Here is a 22,231-nt window from a genome sequence, read left to right on the forward strand (position 1 = left end):
TCCAGCATTTTGAAAAGGGGGCCACAGACAGTGTGATACTTTATCACATATAAAATAACATTTTTCTGCCATTAAAAAAATAAACTAGAAGTGTTGCTGATAAGCTAAGGGCTTAGGACTATAGTATTTAGTTTAAGATGGAAGCCAAAAAGAAAACCTTTATTGGAATGTGCATTACATTTGCTATATTATGTATAAATACACAAACTAGGTAAAAAAAAAAACCCACCAAAAGATGTTGTTTTCTTAGTCCTGTAATCATTAGAATTAAATTTACATCTCTTTCTTAGAACATAAAACAAAATCTAGCCTTCTTGAGCATCCTGACCATGCATCCAATACTTCACTGAAAGTTATTTCTACACCCAAACTGATGTTCACACCAGAGTCTATGTTTCTAGCTAGAGTTAAAACAGTCTGCCAGGCTATGAAATGGGAATTACATTACCAAGAGCACCTAACAGTCAGCAGAACTGCAGAAGAAAGGATAGCTTGATTACTGGACCCATTACCAACCACTTAGACAGAGAGGGTTGTTAACACCGTGGAATTAAGTGTTTAGAAAGAATAAAGTAGATTACAATGAACCATGGAGTTAATTGATTCCCTCATTCCTACCCGAATTAAAGAAAAATGTCAATGTTTTTTTCCAGACAGTTGGTTTTAAACTGTGTGTGCAGCAAGAATCACTCCCCTTGGATCCGTCCCCAGACAAGGATTTCTGACGTGCATGGTGTAAAGTCATATTTGTAGTACCCAGCTTGGCGTTCTCATTGTATAGAAGAGATCTGATAAGCCCATGTTTCAGGACTTTTACTTATCACCAGCTGGGACCAGGAAGGCCCTCATGAATACACTGGGACATAGACCAAAGTTTAGGCTAAAATTTTTGACTGGGGTGCACTGAAGCTCCTGCTGGTACTTAAATCTAGAGGTCAGGAATTTTTCCTCTAAGTTAGATTGGCAGTGGGTGAACGCATGAGTGGGAGATGGGGCAGGAAGCAGAAATTAGAGCAGCAGATTGGTTTAGGCACAAGGCAGGAAACAGAAAGTAGAGTAGTAGATTGGGCAGGGGCAAGGGATTGGAGTGACACTTAGGGAAGGTGCAGGGCTAATTCTGTGGCACACCTGCCAAAAATGTTGACACCCCTTCCCTCCCCACCCCCAAGTTATTGGGTGTTCTTGACATTTCACATACTGTTCCTTATGTGAAGGTCTGAAGTGGTAATTCTAGGGATTCCTTCAGTTAGCAATTGCCTGCTAATGCAGGGAACTGTACCTGAAGGCCTGGAAGGCCTCTTTCAGCCCTTGTGCTCCTAAACTTGCACACAGTCTCTATGAATGGCAAATTCAAGAAAAATAAATGCTTTTTTTAAAAATGGGATCCCTTCTGCATTCTGATTGGCACTCTTCTCTGTTCATCTAGTAATAAAAAGAAAATCCTAGAAGGACTCCATATTTAGAAGAGACAAATGATACTTAACATTATTCCTGTCAATAGCATTTTCCATTTAGATACTGTATAATCATCAAGCATTTTATTCATACAAAAGAAGCCATTATTTCCATTTTGTAAAAATCTCATCATGTAATTACTTTCTTACTATTGAGAAATGTAAAGCTTCAAATTGCAGTTTCTTCCTCTAGCCACTGACTATCCATTCTGATTATAAAAAAAATATTAGAGAAAGAAAAAAAAAAAGGATTACATCTCTGTAGGCTATTAAAGGAAACAGGGCTCATCTCTGACCCAGTTGCCTTAACCTTGGAAAATCTGAACAGGCACAGTTTTGGGCACACTTCTGGTGTAATTAAACATCATGCAAACAAACACCTAGGATGACATTTACTCCTGGTAAAAACCGACTAGAGTTGCATGCTGCAGTCCTAACTACAAGTGACCATTTACTGCCTTCAAGAATCCACTGCACTCTGCACAGATTCATTCCTATCATGCCCCAGTGCCCAACCCCACACTATTCCCCTTACCCCACTACAATCCTTTACATTCCCTAGAGCCCCCCCTTCACTCATAATCCATCTTGCTCAGCACCCTTCTCAGATCTCATTTCAGACCCACAGCCCTCACCATACCTCTCACCCCCCAACCTCAACTATTCCTCACATGCCTCTACCCCCATAATGCCTTAGACCCTCTATTCCATAGGCCCCCTCACCCCACAACCCTCCCCTCCCAGGAGGCCCTTTCGCTCAGAACCCCTCCCAAACAGTTCCCCCTACTCCTCACAGTCCCGACCAGGGGAAAGGTGTTTTTTTCCCTGCTCCCCTCCTCCCCACTGCATCACTCTCCTCTCAGCATACCCATAGCTGACCTTCACTGCCAGCCACCCTCAATGTACAGAACCACCTCTGGGTTTGCCCATGCCAGACTGTCACCCTGGTTGTGCCACTGGTTGAGCCTCCCACAGCCTCTACCATATGCTACAAATAACCCAGGAAAGGGTCACTTCGGTATTTTACCTGTGTCTTACTTTTGCAGCTCTTTCTTGCCTCTGACTTCTTGCTGCTGTGCAACAGTCACTGAATAACTCTGCCTGTCTTCAACCCTGCCCCTCCCTTCCTTGTCTCCAATTTGTTGTGGGTTTAAATCCCACAGGAACAAAGTCACCCCGTACAGGTACCTAGGTATCTGCACACCTTTATTAGACGCCACAGGGGGTAAGAAATTGTAAAATAAAGGAGGGCCCAATTAATAGAAGAGCTGCTAACACGTACAGAGCAAAACACAAAAACCAAGTAGATCCTAAGGAGCCACCAAGTCAACTGACTCCCTCAGCCAACCTGAAGAGAAATGCAGCTGTATCTGTAGGCAGTTTGTTTTAAATTTTGAGTACAGCAGGAATGAAAGCAGGGTGCCACTGTACCAACTCCTTCACACCATCTATGTGTGATGTGAGTAATGTTGATGTGAACCTTCAGAAGGCTTCTTGAAGTTGGTTATTTGATGTGCATATGCATCAGTTTGCAAACTCCATATGGGTCATCTGCCACCTTTCCATGTCTATTTTGACCCAAGTTTCACAGGGTAGTGCTACCAAGCTCATAACAGGGCTGCAAAACTAATGATCATATATTCCCAGGGCAGCACCAATCTGTAAACAAGAGATCACCTGGTGGGACGCTCTAATCCACTACTCACTTCAGAGAATGCTACACAGAAGGGGACTGGACAGTACAACTGTCCAGTTATTTACCCAGCTATATGAGAGAAAAAAGGAAGAAAATACCAGATGCAGAAAGCTGTCTGCAGGAATGAAAACAAACTATGGTCCAGAGGAAAAGATCCATGCAGAAGGGAAGGGGGGAAAGCAATGATTCCTAGTCTCTTTTAAAGATAAAGTAGGCACATCTATACAAGATGCCTTAATGCACAGTGGACTGTTCTACTGTGTATTAGCGAGTCATAGCAAAAACCGTACTAATACACTAACATGCAGTAGAATTAGTCTGCTGTGCATTAAGCTTCACCAAAAAAAAAAAAAAAAACCAAAAAAACCCAAACATTCGCCTTTGCTACTACACCTTTATCTAATATCTCGTCAGAGGTACTAAAAACTTAATGCACAGTAGCAAAGGCACATTAATGAACACGTAGATACCCCCAATCTGTCCTATATCCAAAAAACATTCCAGAGTGGTAAATACACAGAGGCAGGGAAACTTGTACAGGTGTTTTATTTAGATCAATATATTGATCTAATTAAAGAGCAATTGTGTTAGGAACTGCAAAGCGTGTATGTTGTTTGCTTCAACTATTACATGTTACAAAAGTAAATGGTAAACCAGAGTTCCCACAAGACTGGAGATCCAAGGAAAAAAAACAGTATGTAAGCAAAGAAGGGATTGAAGGAGGAGAGGGTGGGCTTAGCACTGGTCCCAAGCCCTAGGGAGTTGAACTGTAAGGATCCACTTTCTGTGGATGGGTAGCAAACAATCTCTATCAAAAACCAGATGCCAGAGATGTTAGCTGGAGTTTAGAGACTTAAGGAAACTTAAAGCATGAGTCCAGCCCGAATGCAGCAAGGTGCATGGAAGTGCTCAGAAGGGATGCTTTACCAAGGGTGTCCCCAAAAATTTTTAAAAATTTAGTTAGACAGGTCATTTTTCCATTCAGGCAGAGAAAGGAAACTGGGTTTTAGAAATGTCTGCAGGATAAGGGCCCAACTGTTCACCCTTTTATTTTAATCTACAATTGCTTTATAACAACCCAACTCTTGCTAAATCAAGCCAAAAGTTAAAATTACATACAAAAATCCTTGAACCGTTTTATTAATACCTACATTTTGTCGGTCTCCAGTTAAATGGGCGAACTCCACCATTTCATTTCCAAACTGACTGAATATTTGCACAAACTCTTGGAAACTACTCACTTTCTCTAGCTGTTCCATTGTTGCAAGAACCTGTAAAATATTGAAGGAAATTAATCATGATGGTTATCAACAGTAACCTCTAAAGCTGCAGCACTGAGATAAAATAGTCATTTCCTTTCAAGTTTCACAGACACTTGTCCTAATACCAAAACAGTCGTAGAAGATCCAGTATACATATATAAACACTATGAAATGGGTTTTCAAATTTCAAGCACTCTGTACCTAAATTAGTGCACAGGCACCCACATACAGCATTTGCTCGTTTCAAACACCTCACAGGTTTTGAAAAAATACAATCTCACAATGAAGTTCAGTTCTGCAGAATCAGAAGCTGGGAATCTAGGGACTTCGTTGGCTAGCTAGCTGGGGACAATTACGGAGCATTCTGACTCCGGGTAAGTACAGACATTTGGAGAGGTTAGAGTGAGTTCAAAATAGCACCTGATCTAAGGCAAGTCAGGATGGGGGGCTAGTGGCGTGCTTGGGGACATCAGGGGGAAATCAGGGGGAATGGTAGGGTCTGTGAGGGTTTTCACAGTATCAGAGGAGATAACAGGGTCTGTGGGGGACTTGGGGGCTCTCTCCCCTACTGTGACACCAGGGGCTATTTTTAGCTTTCCAACCCCCCGCCAAACAACACCTCTGCCCAAATCCCACCCACCCTTCTCCGCCATCCTGACTTAACTTCCTCAGCACCAGTGAGTGCCAGTAAAACTGTGTTGAGACGGTAGGCTTGGTGCGCTCAGGGGAGGAGCTGGCTGGTCTGCAGGGAGGGTTGCCCATCTTGGGGTGGGAGCCTAAAAATAACCCAATGCCAGAAGCGCAGGTAGGAAAAGCAAAGTCCTGGAGCTGGGCTTTCACACCCCAGGGCTGCAATGGGATCTATACAGAAGTTCAGTCTCATCAATTAGACTACCTCTAAGGTACAGTTAACTTAGTTTGGATTGGTCATTTTTAGACTGATCTAAAATGTCCTGAGCTTCTGTAGAATTCACTTACAGATCCACTAAACTGGGATCTAAGTATAAGGTCCGCACATGGGGAAACTAAGTTAAACCGGGTAGCCATTTTTAATGCAATCTAACCTCACTCTAACTTCTCCAAATATCTGTATGTACCTTCTGTGTTTAGTCTACTTTCCTGTTTTCAATTACGAGGGACACTACACCAACACAAAAATGAACTGACTGCTAATTTACATAAATGTTCTTCACCATTTCTCCCACTGTATTTTTAGGCAGGATTTAATTACTGAAGTCAATGAAAAGGGAGTTGCAAGCAAACTTAAACTACACAAGGAGAAATAATGTAGAGTAAAAGACCCTAGAACAGGGGTTATCAACCAGGGGTATACATATTCCTGGGAATACTTTGAAAGGTCCCTGGGTACACAGGGGTGGTGTGCTACCACCCCATGCCACTGCCTCCCAGGAGCAGGCCCAGGGCAGGGCCAGACAGATAGTGTTGCTGCTGCTCCACCGTTCAGCATGGCCCTGCTCCGCGTCCGGCCACTCCCCACCCCACATCCAGCCACTCCCCACTCCCTACCTTGCATCCCGGGGGTACGCTTATCAAGAAGGGGGCCGCTGGGGATACACTTATAAAAAAGGTTAAAAACCCCTGCCCTAAAACATTTGAGATTTATTAAGGGTACAAGAAAAATTAGATGCTGCACTGGTGGAAGTATTAAAAAACAACAAGTCACATCTTTCTGCCATTCCTACTTTCTGCATCAACTTTTTTTTTTTTGAAAATTAAAATAACACAGAGTATGAACAGATAAGACATTTGTAGTAGCCCACCTGCCTTCATAGGGCTCCAAAAAGTGAGAAGACAAACTGCCCTACAAATCAGCATGAACTGCTTCAAAATTGGCACTGCATGAAACAGGAACAACTTTGAAGCACTTTATTTGTGGATGGGTCATTTATACCCTTCAGGAGAACGTAACACAGAGTTTGGTGCATCTGCCAGCATCCCATACTGCTCTGCTTCTCTATCCCTCATGGCCCTGAGGCTGCCCCTCTGTAACTCACTCCCCACTACACTGCCCAGTGGTCACAACTTGCAACTTTGCCTGGCATGTGACCCTGCCTTTTTTAAAGTTCGGTACGAAGACGCACACCACGGTATCTGCTCTGTGAACCAACACCAAGGGAACTTGACTTCAAGTGTCACACATACTGAAGCATCCACTCACCCATCCTACACTAGTACCCGAGTTCTGCTCTAATGTCTCCTCCAAATCTTGCTCCAATAAACTTCAGCTTGCAAGGATGGGAAACTCATACCCCCTCCATCCCTAATGTCTTGTTCTTCCTCTCCCCTCAAGGCATCCACTCACACTATATCCCAGCCTTTCCCTCGATTCTCCTCTCTGCTCAGCCCATTTCGGCTCTTCTCCAATCCAATCCCTCCCCTGCCTCTCCCCCATGCTTTTCTTGAAAAGATGCCTGACATTACTGCAGTGATGACTCTGACCCAAAGCCAATCCCTCCCATTTCCGTACCAGGCCAAGGACACTCCCACCTCCTCCACACAACCTTCAAAATATCACAAGCCATGAAATCAAGAATGAAAACAAAGAACTTCTGACTAAAGTTTCTGTATTTGGGAGGTAAGATAAGTGCACACCAAGCACATTCTCTGAATGATTAACAAAGCATCTGCTAATACCAGTGCTCAGTCCAGAGCTGGTAAAACATCTCCTCCCTCATGTAGCATTCAGGTTTCCTGCACTTTCTACCCTTTCCAGAAACACCAGCCACCACATATCACAATCAGTTGTTATTCTTCCCTCTATTTCATCCACCCCCTCAGGAACAATTTCCCTGGCAACCACAGCCCGTTCTAAGAAGGGAAAGTGGCACTCAGTCAGATGGCAGCATGATTCTGCAGTGCTGGGCTGAAGTGCTGGTCAGTCTGTTCAGTCACCGAGTTTTCATTGTTATACTCTCAAGTGTCCGGACAAAAAAGTGTCAGCTGTAGATTAAGCAGGTCAGCTTGTAGGTGAAGGGTAATGGTCTCAGAGCTCTGGGGACAGTGATATCAGATTTCCAGAACCTGGCCCTAGGGCAACCAGGTTCTGATGCCAGCAATTCAAAGCAGGCCTCTCTAAGGCAGGAGCACATGGCTCAAGTAAAACAGCAGGGAGGCCCAGATTCAGAAGAAAGACGCTTTGCTGGGGATGCTCTAGCAGTTCCAAAGAAGCAGAGCCAGGGGCTAGCAGGTGCCATAAGTAGACCTGAAAACCCCTTCGTTCCAGGAGACCTTCTATAACACATTATTTTGTCATCCAACCATGCAGAGAGACGTAGCCACAGCACCTCAAGAAGTCATGCAGCCTTGCTTTAACATTGAATGGCCAGCCCTGTCCGTCACAGGAGCCTTCATACTAAACTGAAGGCTTCCAAGTAGTGAGATTATGAAGCAAGACCATCTTCTGCAACATTAGGACAAGAGAGATAGCAGGGAGCCTATGGAACACTGCATATAACTGATGCCATCTGTCATTCTGGACATGGACAAGAACTGCATCATCATTGAGGATGAAGGTGACTTGTAAAATGGAAGAGATTGTTGGAAGCAAGTGTTCAGGATATGTATTTTGGGGAAGAGTTGCAGGGAAGGGGTGGAAAAGACCACACTCCTGAGTTTGAAGTCCACCACCCACAAAACAAGAGGGAAATTTCCCAGGGCACTCTGGAGAGAGGCACTTTTCCCAGACTAAACTGGCATCCCAAAGGTTGCCTCAGCAGCTTGAGGGCAACAAACAGATCCGGGTACCCAAACAGAAGCCTCAGGGTTTAGTATACTTACCGTCTTGAGGGCTGCAAGAAGTGTGAAGAGGCTTCCAAGATAAAATTCAAAAACTTTTTGGGGCGCTCATCAGTTACTATCAAGCCATATCACACTATTTGTTGTCATTCCAAGGTCAACACCTGCAGCTACAAATGCTGCCATTTAAAGCCTAAAGACATAAGCTAAGAGAGCAGAACAAAGAGCTGTGGAGATGAAGAGAAGGAAGATGAGTGAACAGGAGATCCTTAAAAGGATGACTTGTTGCAGCTGAGGAATCCGAACAAGCATACTAGGTTGGCGAGGAGTGAGAAAGGCCTGGGGGTCTCCTAAGTCTGGTGCTCAGCTGGGGTCCAGGCACGGAGGAATATTGAGGCCACTACCAAAGGTGTTGACAAGGTGATGTAGACCATGTAGATAAAAAAAAAAAAAAAAAAAAAAAAAAAAATCAATGGAGAACCTCCTTATGGAGAAGGAAATAGGAACCCTCCATAGCCACCCTCAATAGGCAGGAAGAAAGCCTCCAAGCCAAGGTTTGGGGGGTTTTTTTGCTCCCATTTCTAGGTCTTCACATCCTAATGGTCCATTGACCCTGAGGCACCTGCACCCACTCCAAGACCAGGTCTACACACCACCATTACCTGTTTAATAACTCCCATGCACAGGCCACAGCCCCAAAACCATCCTTAACCTTTGGGAGACCAACCTTTGGGAGAGCAGAGGCTTTGGCATGTGTCCAAACTATCCCCCTACTATCTCGGCCTTACTATGAGGCAGCAGTTTCACGTCGTGCTTCTCTTTCAGATCACGCTACCAACCACCCTCACAGGCCCACCACATTGTGGAGCAACAGACATGCTTCTTCAGTGCATGAGGGAGCTCCAGAACAATATCTTTCCTGGAGGAGGTGGGGATGAAAAGTCAGGAGCAGCATCTCTTGATTTCACAGGATTTGGGGTATTTTACATGGGGTAGAGAAGTATGAGCTCTAGCCCTTTCAACCCCTCTACGCAGTAGAACAGCACAGTTCCCAACCCTTAACCTACAAGAACCACTCCCCTTCCTTAGGGACTCAGTAAACCTGCGGTTAGGTTGGGGTGGGCCACTTCTCCATGTTGCATGACCTTCACATCCTCACTCATTTGCATAGCACTCTGCTTTCTCTAAAGGAACCTCACACACCATTTGAATGTTTAAAATATGTAATAAGACAAAGTTTGTTTGGTTTTAAAACAAGCAAAAGGGTGATCTCTCTTGCATTTCTTTGGACTCTACAGTAGTGCCTTCTTTCTGCAAGCAGCCCTCACAGCTGTGGTGCTCAAACTCCTTTTCTAGACTCTTGCATAACCTGGTGAGTCTCTGGGCATCTGCTTCCTAGGCTTCCAGGAAGGTCTTGCTCCTGGATGCAAAGATGTATAGCACAGGCTGAAATGATTATCCAAAGCAGGTGCCACTTGGTAGCATCCAGATACACCCCCAGTACCATCCACCAGGTCTTGAGGTTCTCAAAGATGCACTCCACAATTGTACTTTAGCTGCTCAGCCAGCTCAGCCACCATCATCCAAGTGTCTGGTGTACGGCTTCATGACCCACATGAGGAATGGGTAGGCTAGGTTCCAGAGAAACAAGGGGTAGATAAAAGTCACCCCTTTCAGCTTTACACAGGTAGTCCTATGGACAAATGCTCCCCACATAATGGGTAGACATAAGATGTATATGAAAACACACTCTTTTCTCGGCTATGCAGACCATCAGAACTTTGATTAAAACACTACTTGTATCAATACAGCACCAAATATGTATTTTTGAAAATGCATATTGAGGCATGTTTGAGGGATTAGTGAATTATGATGATAATACTTTAAAAGGCATATATTTGCCTTTTGAAGGAAAATCTATTTTTTTCCAAAAGAAAAACAAACAAACAAACAAACAAGCAACTTAGCACTTCATTATGCCTGCGTATCTGTTTTTCATGATCCTAACCTCTCAATACATTTTTTTTTATTTCCCCAAACTTTCCATTCTTTATTTTTAACTGGAACACCCCCCAAATACTGCACAACATATGCTGGGCATTTCCCAAGGTTTGCCTGCTCGTCTCTTCCACTCGGATCCCCACGTGCCCCAGCAAGTGCTGACAGAATGCTTCTACCCTTCTAAACACCTATCCCCTTACAGCAGAGATGAGCTGCTCTTCTCCTTTAGGTCTCCCCAGGCCACCAGGAGTGTTCTTATCACTGTGTAGTCTCACGTTCACCTAAGACTGCACAAAGTTCTCCTGCAGCAGTAACTTCAGTGGAATGAATTGTCCCCGTGGAGACTACACAGTGCTGTTTATGTGAGATTTTAGTTTTCATTAAATCTGAAGTTATGCAAGAGCTTTCAGCTGGCGTTGTTTACTGGTAAGGATGCCAAAAGGCAAATCTAGTGAAAGCGTATTATTACAGCCATGGACTGCAATGCAGCTGATGCTGAATTTGAAATCAACAGTAAATTATTTTTTGTCAATAATATGGGAAGTAGGTTCCACATTATATAAAGTTCTGGATTCAGCAATATGCGAAGACTAGCAATCATTTAGCTACTAAGAAAAGGAAAGGTAAAAGCCTACATGCTATCCTTAGACAAAGGCCTAGTTTCACAAAACAATTTTGCTGCTGAGCTCCATAGAGCTATGTCCAGCAACAGTCCTTGGAATAGACTAAATAATCCTTTTTTTGTGATTTCTTGGGAAAATACCAATTAAATCTGCATGTTCCAAATGAACTGACTGTAAGGGAAAACTATTTTCACACAGCTTTTTCACAATTCTACATAGGAGAAGATTCATAACGATAGTGGGAAAGTCGTAACTGGATTGCTGTAGATGAGACTGCAGATAACTAGCCATTCTGCTGCCGATTTGATAGTTGGGGAACTCACTACTGAACCCAGCAAATCTCACCTTTTGACTTAGAGTCTTGGAGAGGACAAATCATTCAGTAGTGGAACATGTTAAGAATGGCTCTATGTTTACTGTGGCCTAACTCTACTTCCAGAAAAGACAACAAATTTCATTTACTTTCACATACTGCTGCCTATATGCTGAAAGCAGAAACAACACAAAGCGTGCATATAAATGCAATGTCTAATCATCAGGGGCACCAGACTAGTGTTCCTTAAGACCCTGGCATCATGCACCATGCCCAAATGCTTGGTGGTCAGTGGTGAACAAATTCCAGTGGTTGACAATGTCCTACAGAAGACTGAAGTAGTCATGCGGTTGACATATTTCCAGCTTTGATGTGCAGGGCACAGGATGGAAATGGGAATGTAGGTGCCATCAGATGCTCCAGTGCAGTCTGGAAAACCCATCTAGGCAAATCTAGCTATAACTTCCTGTGAACTGAAGTGGAGGAAGCCCAGTACCAAGACCTTCTGGATGGTGCAGTACACTTCCCTGGCTGGCTTGAATATTCAGGACTCCACCCTGCCAAATGGCTGGGGATGGACCAGTGACAATCAGAGCTTGCCAGCTTGTAGATGACAAGTGACATTCATTGTTCTACACTCAAAAGGTTGGTCAGTAGCTTTCCTCTGGATTTTCCATGCATATCATGAGAAAGGTGGCTGCCCTGCTCATCCTGAAGTTCTGCCCCCACTGTGCATCATCCCAGAGCTAATTTCTGCTCATGTCTGGTTCAAAAATGTTGGTGCATCGTATGGTGGTAGTTCCAAAGAAAGCCATCCTCTATGGTATCCCTTATTTCTATTCCCTTTGGCATGCAGCTCCTGGCATCCCTTCAAGCTGTATTTTGAGGGACCATCACACAGACCCCTCTATGGGAAGTGTTTGCTCAGGACCTCTACAGCCTTATCTGATCTCCAAGTGCATCCCCCTGAAATTAGCCCAGGCATGGCTTCTACAGCAGGAGCTGGATCCCTGGCCTTTCAATTATCAACTATTCCTGGCTGTTTTCTGGCCTTAACTCAAGGAGCCAGCATCTAGTTCAACTCCTGAGGGAGGAATTTTACTTCTTACTGGGGAGAACAAGCACAATTTGAAGTCCCAAATAGCAAGAGACAGCTCTTCCTGAATAAAAGGCATGTGTTGGGGAAAGTATACCCAAGTCAGAGGTCTTCTACCTCCTCCAAAGGGTTAAGCAATCCCTCTGTCCCCAAGCCAGCCCACATAACCATGAATACTCCAAAGCATTTCCTTTTCTAGTCTGCCCAGCTCTTAAGTCCCAGAAAATCTGTTCTACTTGATCCTTTAGACCGCTTTCTAAAAGCAGACATTGGCTCTATCCATCATCATGTTGATCTCATATAGCTTTCCTGAGGCTTCCTGGGTGTCACCAGCAAATCAATGAAGTTGTTCAAATCTCTATTCAAGCTTGAGGTTTATCTTCAGGTCCCACACACAGGCAGCTCTCTTAACAGCAGGGACATATTAATGAGTTTTTCTCTACGTAGAAGCTAGTTGGATAAACTGAGGCACAAGACATTATAACAACACAAACACATTTTAAACAGAAATACTACAATAAAACCCATAGTCCTTCACAGGGACCATGGTGGCTCCAACTGCCATGCTGCAGAAGGTAAGCTAGTAGACAGAGACAACATTTAGAAAGGTCAAGTAAGACATGAGCAGGAGAGTAGAACCAGAACTTCATGGCACTCCCTGCGAGAGCCTAAAAAGCAAAAAGACAGCATGGGTCCATTCTGTGCTTCTACAGGACAAGCAATGCAGGTGAACCTCCCCAGCTCTACAGAGGCAAGAAGTCCCAAGCAGAAGCCTGACGGTGAAATAGCCATAAGGTTGCATTGCATTCATCCGTCTTCAGAATCCTACAGCGATCTTGGCTTAAAAACCAAGGAACATGTTGTGATTCACGTTCACTGACTCCTTGCTTCATCACATTTTGAAGTGCTTCAGCTGAAAGGAGCCTGTATATTTGTACAGCACTCAAGCATTTCATGTGCTCATTAATCCATAGCCTCAGATAACAGTCTACGTTTTAAGCTTTGACATTTTAATGGGATTTTGACAAAACAAAAATCCCAAGTTACCATTAAAATGGAACCTTGTAACACAATGTTAAGTATGGATCCATTACTGTTGCATAGGTATAAAGTACTGCATTCTTTCAAATTTAAAATAAAATATTTCTTCTAAAAGTGATCTGCATATTGAAATTCAAATAATACAAAAATACTTCTATACATCACAGAAGGCTGTATATTTGTACATGTGTCTTTATTTAATATTATTTTTCTTAAATGGAACATCATTGACTTTGAGCGTATCTTAAATTTAAGTGCCTCTCATATTAGAAAGAACACAACATATGTAAGATTGGTGCCTTGGATTACCAACATTTCAGGGCAGGTCCTTATCTTGGTGCTTTGTACTCTGCAGAACACATTATCATTTGTTTACTTGTCTGACACACAGCCTAGCTAACCGCACTTGGTCCATCAATATTCCAAGCAGGAGCAGGCCTGATCAAACCTGTTAAGGGCTAAGCTCAGAAAAAACCTGCCAGTTATGTGACTAAAAGCAGTGATCATGTGGTAACAGTCATCTCTGGAAAATAACAATTTAATCTGAAATATCTGAGCACATTTCATATTAGTATTACATTTTTAATACACATTTAAATTACATACCTGAAATAAATAGCCTTGAAAATAAAAGATACAAGGAGATATACTTTTTGCTAAACAGTTAAAATAAGTATTTTTAAGTCTTGAGGTGATTTCAAACTGTAAACATAGACCCTTTCCCATCAGCATTCCCTGCCAACTCTTTGCTTCTGGTGTGCTGAAACGTGTTTCTCGCCTTGTTATCAGCACTGGAAATGCCTCCATTTAGGCTCATTTGGACACCATGAGAGATTTTTCATTGTTCATTTATCGATGGCTATCCTTTCCACCTTCCATAAACTTTAACAACTAAAGTATACTGATATAACTATCTCTTCTTTCTCTTTCCAAGATAGCACTGGAGGCTTATTATAGGTCTTTTCACAAAAAGCCAGGAGTCACCAAAATATGTTTAGGCATTTGCCCAATAATGACCATACTTCATATACTAGGGAGATGGACACTGATGCAAAATGTATATAGTAGCTTGCATTTTTTGCTAGAACTACTATAACAGAGTAAATATATGCAAATCAGATTAACAGGAAAAGACAACAGAAAAAGGAAGAAAGAACAAAGAAAGACAGACAAAGCTATCTACAGTACAGATTAGTTTTCAGAAACAAGAAAACACTAAATACCTTGTTTCTGGACGTTATAATTTGCTTAATAACTATTCTGTCTGCCAATACCAGCACCTTTGTCACTGAAGAAAGCAGCAGTCTTGCAGCTTTTACCACTTGCGTTTTGTCTGTAAAAATTGTTATCCGGCCATCAGATTCTGGATGATCCAAGTTAGCTACATCTGTAAGATGTGCAATTGTTTCACCTACAAAAAAAAGTTTTATACTTTTAAAACAGAAATATATTGGGAACATTAAATACTCACAAATATAAAGGGATAAAACAGCACTCTCTGTTGGGTGACTTCGAGTTCCCTTTTGATTCATACTAAGCTTACATTTCAGTTTACAGCTGCCCAATTTTCTTCCCTCCCCTCAAGTCATGACCAACATTCCTTTCCTTGCATGAAGAACCCATAGGTTCCAGTTTTTCAAAGCAAAATTAAAAGACTGACCAGCTTTCCTAGTTTTAAGTAGCAAAAGACACATTAATGCAAGTTTTAGAACAGTGGTCACCAACCAGTGGATCTTGATCTACCAGTAGATCTCGGAGCCTCTTGTGGTAGATCTCGGAGTCTCTTGGAGTCAATCTGAGGCTGGGCTGGGGGGACTGAGTGCCCGGGTGCATGTATGCGCACACCCCACCCCCAGGCCAGCAGGTCAGTCCATGGGGGAGGGAAGGGGCGGGGTCCAGATAGAGGCCCCCTGCAATGAGAGAGAAAGTGGGGCTAGTGCTGGGGCCTTGATCTGCCCCACCCCTTCCCCCACAGACTTACCTGCTGGGGAGGCATGACCCCAATAATTTTTTCTCCTTCTGCCTTGATTTGCCGGCCCTCCTTCCCTCCCCACAGACTTACCTGCTGGGGGGGATGGTGGGGGAGTGGCGGTACATGGTAGATCTTGGATTTCTTTTAAATGATAAATGTGATCTACTTAAAAATGTTGGAGACCACCGTTTTAGAACAAGAGAGTAGAACCACCCATGGTTTCACCTGTAGTTTTTGACAGCTTTGGCTTTAATTCACAAAAAGCCAGTCATACATAGGTTTCATTTTGCTTTAAAATCCTCCAGTGTGAAGAGCAAACAGGTCCCAATCAAAATTTTAATATTAAATAAAAAGGTTGAGATCATCACAGAAGCATTGTAATGAGATGGTTAGCTGTGCTTTAGGAAAAAAAAAGTTTAATAGTACAGGGTAAAGAATACAAAAAGGAACAGACAGAATTTATGGTGAAGTATTCCTAGGAAGTATATGCTAAAAATAACGTGCAACACTTCACAGATACAAAATATGCATATGTATTTACAGCAACTTTTCCCCACAATTAAGAGATTATTGTTTAAATAATAAAAGAATGCAACACCAATACATCCATGTGCACATTAACAAGAATACTACTATGAACTCTAAACTATCTTGATGCTAAAATAAAAAGGTCAGCTAGAACATGATTAAAAAACTATTGGGATCAAATACTTATTTTCTGAGAAAAAGGCTTGAACGTGCTTTAAATAATTGTTTAGTGCACTATTCACTCCCTTAATGATTTCAGATGAGTAGTTGTCAACCCTTCAGCTTAGCTACAGAAGTATGACTCAAAAGGGCCCATGTAACCACAAAATGAGTATCTAGGCTTGTCAGTGAAGTAAAGAAAAGCAATAAACATGGAGTTACCCCAGAAGTGAGATCTAATTTGAGCAAGAGCCTAGGTTAAATAAGATAAATAATGCAAACCATAGTACTGTATACCATAGTTTTAGCACATGGACATCAGTTAGTGATTGATGTAACCAGATGCATTAGATATGTTTGTGCCCTAAAAGGTATACCTTCTTTTAAGTTTCTTAGGTAAGTTGTAAAAATAAAATCACCCTTGTCTAAGGAAACCACCAAGTAAGGGGGCAAGAAAAGATGGAGATAAGTGATGTTCTAAGATGGTGAAGGAAGTACGTGAAAGATTTTCCCTTCTAAAAATTGAGACGTAAATCCTAAGAAAATGGACAACTTCCAGGGCCGCAGAAAAACTTGTTCAGGCCTGTTCCCAGAATCTCAGTAAGAAAGAAATTGTAAACAAAATCAAAATGGCAAATACTTGCTAAAGTAAACCATGTATAAAAGTGAGATATGTAGTGGAGGAAATATTGGCACACTCAGGGCACAGACAAATATAACAGCTGTATTGATACAAATGTAAGTAATACAAGCTGTTAGGATAACTATATCCGTTACATCTGCATGCTCCTCTGGTGACACAAGTGTAGGAAAACTGCTGCAACTTTAGACCTGTTTCATTAAGGCTAAAGCTGCAAGTGGCAGCTTCCCCTGCCCTTTTAAAGCTGTTAAAAAGTATATTTGTTCCTAGCCTCAGTGAATGCAAAACAACCCACTGCCAAGCCTGCATGCCATCCTCCTCTACCTTCCTAATCTCCCCAGGCAGTTAAAGTGAGAGTCTATATTGCCCTGTTCCAGGTAGCTGAAGATGGACACTGGGATAAGCTAGTATTCTTGAGCTCTGGGGTGTAAACAGGAACAGATCCAGGGAGTGTCCTGGTGCACTTGCACCTTCCCCCCCACCCCCCAAACCTTCGACTCCTGCTCCACCCGAAGTTTAAAACCAACTGCCTGGCAGAAGCAGTAACATTTTTGGTCAGGCAGTGCTGAGGGAATCAACTTCATGGCTCATTATAAACCTACCTGCTCCCTTCTAAACTCTTCATTCCACAGGTGTTAACACCCTCTCTCCTTCATGGTTTTGGTATTCCACCAATCAAGCTATCCTTTGTTCTGCAATTATGCCATCTGTTTGCTGCTCCTGGTAATGAAGCTCCTATTTCACATCCCCTGCCAGATTGTTTTTAACACATTCCAATGAAGTTTTGTGTTTTTTTGCCCCACTCTTGAATTGAATAATACAGTCCCCTAGGGCCCTGAATATTAGTAAAGCTTCTAATTTACTTTTACCTGGAGAAAAATATGTTGCTTTATATGTGATTAGACACCTCACCATCTGCACCCCCCTTTTTCAAAATTCTACCTCTGCTCATGGGTGTAAACAGCACACATCTGGGGGGCTGCAGGACCAGCCTGTTACCTCTTGTATGAGTAGCCAATTTACCAGGACACCTGTAGTCCAGGTAATATACCCAGGCACATTAAGGGAAAAAAAGACTGCAATTCAGCATCAAACACAAACAACAAACATGAAACATCAAGTAACGTCAAACTCAATCTCAAATTAATCATTTCCATATCATCCAACCCCTACATACTTGCAAGTCTAACTTAGTGATTCTCAACAAGGGTGCTGTGGCACCCTGGGGTGCCTTCAGATCCTTTCAAGGGTGCCACAGTTTGCTATGCAATGTTAGCATGATTAGGTGTGCAAACACTATTCAAAAGCTGAATCCAGAAATTTCAAAAAAGGAATCTATAGTCTTAAAAATGTTCTGACCAGTTTGGGGCTTTTTTAGTTCCTTGTAACAAAAGAATGTCTCTATTATTTTTCTGTAGTAAAAATAAATAAATAAGTGAAATGAAGAGCTGGCATTTTCCAAAGGATGCTTCAAGTCTAGTGATGAGTCCTCGAGCCTGAAAAGGTTGAGAGCCACTAATCTAATCTAATGCATTAGAAAAAAAATTATTACAGTATTTGAACTCCGTGCTCTCAAGCTTTACTCATGCAACAGACTAACAACTCCCCTTTTCCTCAGGAGTGTTTTTGTTTGGTTGTTTGGGCTCATCTCCAGCAGCACTGAGGTAGCACACAGTGATACAAGTGACTACATATAGCACAGACCACCCTTTTAAAATACATGATTTAGAGCTTAGCAACAGGTACAAACCTCTTGTAGCCCCAGTACAGCCTGCTGAGTTGGCAGCTCCCGCAGACAACACAGGCTCAACTGCAGCTACCGCCCCCACGCTCCAAGATAAAACAAAGCGCTTGTTGTGGGAGACTCCATCTTGAGGTGGACTGAGGGGATAATCTGCCACCCCAACCCCTTAGCCAGGGAAGTCTGCTGCTTCCCAGGGGCCCGCATCCGAGACATTGCGAAGAAAATCCCTAAGCTCCTCCAGCCCACAGACCACTATCCCATGCTCCTTATTCATGTGGGCACCAATGACACAGCTCAGAGCGCTCACAGGAGGGTCATGAGGCGCTACAGGGATTTGGGAGCAGAGCTTAAGGGTCTGGTGGCACAGGTGGTGTTTTCTTCGATCCTCCCAGTCTCAGGCTATGGGCTGAGGAGGGAGAGGAGGATCCAGGTAGTGAACCAAAGACTGCGGCGCTGGTGTCAATGGGAAGGCTTTGGCTTCCATGACCACAGCCCGCTCTTTGGCAAGACAGGCAGCGAGCTGCTGGGAAGAGATGGCCTCCACCTCTCTCCCCTGGGAAGGAGGTTCTTCTAAGCCAGACTGGCTGACCTGCTCCACCGGGCTTTAAACTAAGCCAGCTGGGGGACGGGGGGGACTACCGCCACCGCTGACCTGCTGAGCAACCCTTGCAAAGCCAGTGGGCCAAGGCATTTAATTAAGGGAGCCCACCCCTGCCCCAGCCCTGGTACAATCTGTGGGCAAGGCAAGAGCCCCCAAGGGGACACTTGCCTGCCTGTACACAAATGCCAGGAGCTTGGGGAATAAGCAGGAGGAACTCATCCTTCTGCTTAACACAAATAATAACGACATTATAGGGATAACAGAGACCTGGTGGGACTCCACCCATGACTGGACCATGGCTATAGATGGCTATACCTTGTACAGGAGAGATCAAGTAGATAAAAGGGGCGGGGGTGTAGCTCTTTATGTTAAGGAAAGCTACCCTGCAAGCTGATGTTGGTGACCAGGTGGATGACTGGAGACCCTCTGGGTTAAAATCCATAGGGAACACGACACAGGGGACACAACAATGGGAGTCTACTACAGACCTCCCACCCAAAGTCAAGAGCTTAACCAGGAGTTCACCCAGGAACTGGCCGAGGCCACGTGCCCCCGTTCCATGGTTGCCATGGGTGACTTCAATTACTCAGACATCTTGTGGGAGGATCACTCAGCAAAATCTGAGTGGTCGTAAAGCTTCCTATCGTGCATGGAAGACCTCTACCTTACTTGAGAAGTCTACAGGCCAACAAGAGGTAAAGCACTGCTCAACCTGGTGCTGGCTACAGGGGATGACCTAAATCAGTGACCTAGTGATCGACGGGAAGCTGGGTGACAGCAACCACAAGCTGATCACCCTCACCATCTGCCATAAAGCTGGCAAGTCAGTCAGCAACATAGAAGTCCCTGACTTAAGGAAAACCAACTTTGACAACCTTAGGGCCTCACTGATAAGCCTCCTAAGGGACCATGACCCCAGGGGGAAGGGAGTCCAGGAAAAGTGGTTGCTCCTCAAGGGAGCAATCCTCAACGCACAAGCTCATTCTATTCCATCTTGGAGGAAAGGCAGTGAGAGGGCACAGCAGCCCCCCTGGCTCTCCAGGGATCTAGCAGACTTATTGAGGCTAAAAAGAAAGGCCTACAAAGAATAGGATTCACCTTCAGGGTGGATTATTCTGCACTGGTCTGGTCCTGCAGGGAGCAAACCAGGAAAGCCAAGGCTGCAACTAAACTCCAAGTAGCTTCAAGCATCAAAGACAATAAAAAGTCCTTTTTCAGATATGTGGGGAGCTGGAGGAAAAACAAGGGCAACATGGGACCCAAGCTAAACCAGATGGGACAACTGACACCCAGGAAAAAGCCAACCTATTAAATGGGTACTTTGCATTGGTCTTTCATCAGTCCCCATGGGATGCCCATGCCCACTATGGGACAGGGAGATTTGGGTGAGGGAGATCCCCTGCCCTCCATCAGTGCTGACCTCATGAAGGAACACCTTGAGAGGCTGGATACTTTCAAGTCAGCCGGCACTGACAATCTACACCCCAGGGTACTCAAGGAGCTGGCAAGCATCATAGCCCAGCCTCTGGCATGGATCTTTGAAAACTCCTGGTGCTCTGGTGTAGTGCCTGAAAACTGGAAGAAGGCCAATGTGGTGCCTATCTTCAAGAAAGGGGGGAAAGTGGATCCGGCAAACTATAGGCCCATCAGCCTGACTTCTATCCCGGGGAAGGTCTTAGAAAAGTTTATTAAAGAGGCCATCCTTAATGGACTGGCCGATGCCAACATCCTAAGGGATAGCCAGCACAGGTCTGTTGCAGGTAGGTCTTGCCTGACCAATCTCATTACCTTCTATGACCAGGTGACCCATCACCTGGACAAGGGAGAAGAGATTGAGGTCATATATCTTGACTTCAAAAAAGCCTTTGATCTGGTATCCCACGATCACCTCTTGGCAAAACTGGCCAATTGTGGCCTTGGGTCCACCACGATCCACTGGCTGGAAAACTGGCTCCGTGGTCGGACCCAGAGGGTGATAACTGACAGAAGTCAATCGTCATGGCACCCTGTGACCAGTGGGGTCCCCCAAGGCTCTGTCCTTGGACCCATATTGTTCAACATCTTCATTAATGACATGGACTTGGAGTCAGAAGCAGACTGGCCAAGTTCACCCATGACACCAAACTCTGGGGCAAAGCATCAACACCAGAAGACAGGAGGGTGATCCAGGCTGACCTGGACAGGCTCAGCAAATGGACAGACAAGAACTTGATGGTGTTGAACACTGAAAAATGCAAGGTTCTCCACCTTGGCAGGCAAAACCTGCAGCATCCTTATAGGCTCGGCAGTGTTACGCTGGCTAGTGCTACGGAAGAAAGAGACTTGGGGGTCATCATTGTCCACAAGATGAACATGAGCCTGCAATGCGATGTTGCGGCTAGTAAAGCAACCAAAACATTGGCTTGCATCCATAGATGCTTCTTAAGCAAATCCCAGGACATCATTCTCCCCTTGTACTCGGCCTTGGTGAGGCCACAGCTGCAGTAACTGCGTCCAGTTTTGGGCTCCACAATTCAGAAAGGATGCGGAGAAGCTTGAGAGAGTCCAGAGAAGAGCCACATGCATGATCAGAGGTCAGGAAAACAGACCTTACGATGACAGGCTGAGAGCCAGGGGGCTCTTTCACCTGGAAAAGTGCAGGCTCTGGGGTGACCTGATGGCCACCTATAAGTTTATCAGGGGCGACCACCAGTTTCTGGGGGAAACCAGAGCACCCCAAGAGATGATGAGGTTGAACCGTTATAAGCTACTGCAAGACTGTTTCAGGCTGGACATAAGGAAGAATTTCTCTACTGTCCGAGCCCCCAAGGTCTGGAACAGTCTGCCAGCGGAGGTGGTTCAAGCACCTACATTGAACACCTTCAAGAGTAAATTGGATGCTTATCTTGCTGGGATCTTATGACCCCAGCTAACTTTCTGTCCTTTGGGCAGAGGGCTGGACTCGATCCAGCTCTAATGTTTATGAAGTCTATGAAGCACTGAGGTATCATACTGTGATATAAGTGACTACATGTTCCACAGACCATCCTTTTAAAATACATGATTTAGTGCAGGGCTAGGCAAAAAATATACCCCACAGGTTGGATCCTTCCCAAGGAGGGACTTCATCTGGCCTGCAGCAGGTCCCTTGGTTCTCCCTGGCCCAGGCACTGTCTGACCCGTGGCATATTCCACTGCCCCCTGGGCGCACAGTGGGGCTTAGGCAGCTCTGCAGCTGGACTGACTTTCTAGGCAGCCTAGGCAGTGGTGGCTCCTGGCTGCCACTGCCACTGGCCCCTGGCTGCCACTGCCACTGGCCCCAGCCCCACAGTACTGCCAGGGATCTGCATGCAGAGTCATGACCCT

At 44.3% G+C, this 22,231-nt stretch overlaps 1 protein-coding gene across 1 annotated transcript in view; it reads right to left on the reverse strand.

Annotated features, from left to right (window-relative positions):
* Positions 1-22,231, reverse strand: part of CTNNAL1 (catenin alpha like 1) — a 126,177-nt gene that overhangs the window by 60,055 nt on the left and 43,891 nt on the right. The window contains 2 exon segments of the mRNA XM_090039092.1: positions 4,302-4,421; positions 14,466-14,653. Coding sequence (XP_089895218.1) covers positions 4,302-4,421; positions 14,466-14,653 — 308 coding nt within the window.

The sequence above is a fragment of the Crocodylus siamensis genome, chromosome 3, assembly GCF_052110815.1.
Source record: "Crocodylus siamensis isolate JL-2025a chromosome 3, ASM5211081v1, whole genome shotgun sequence".
Classification (NCBI taxonomy): Eukaryota; Metazoa; Chordata; order Crocodylia; family Crocodylidae; genus Crocodylus; species Crocodylus siamensis.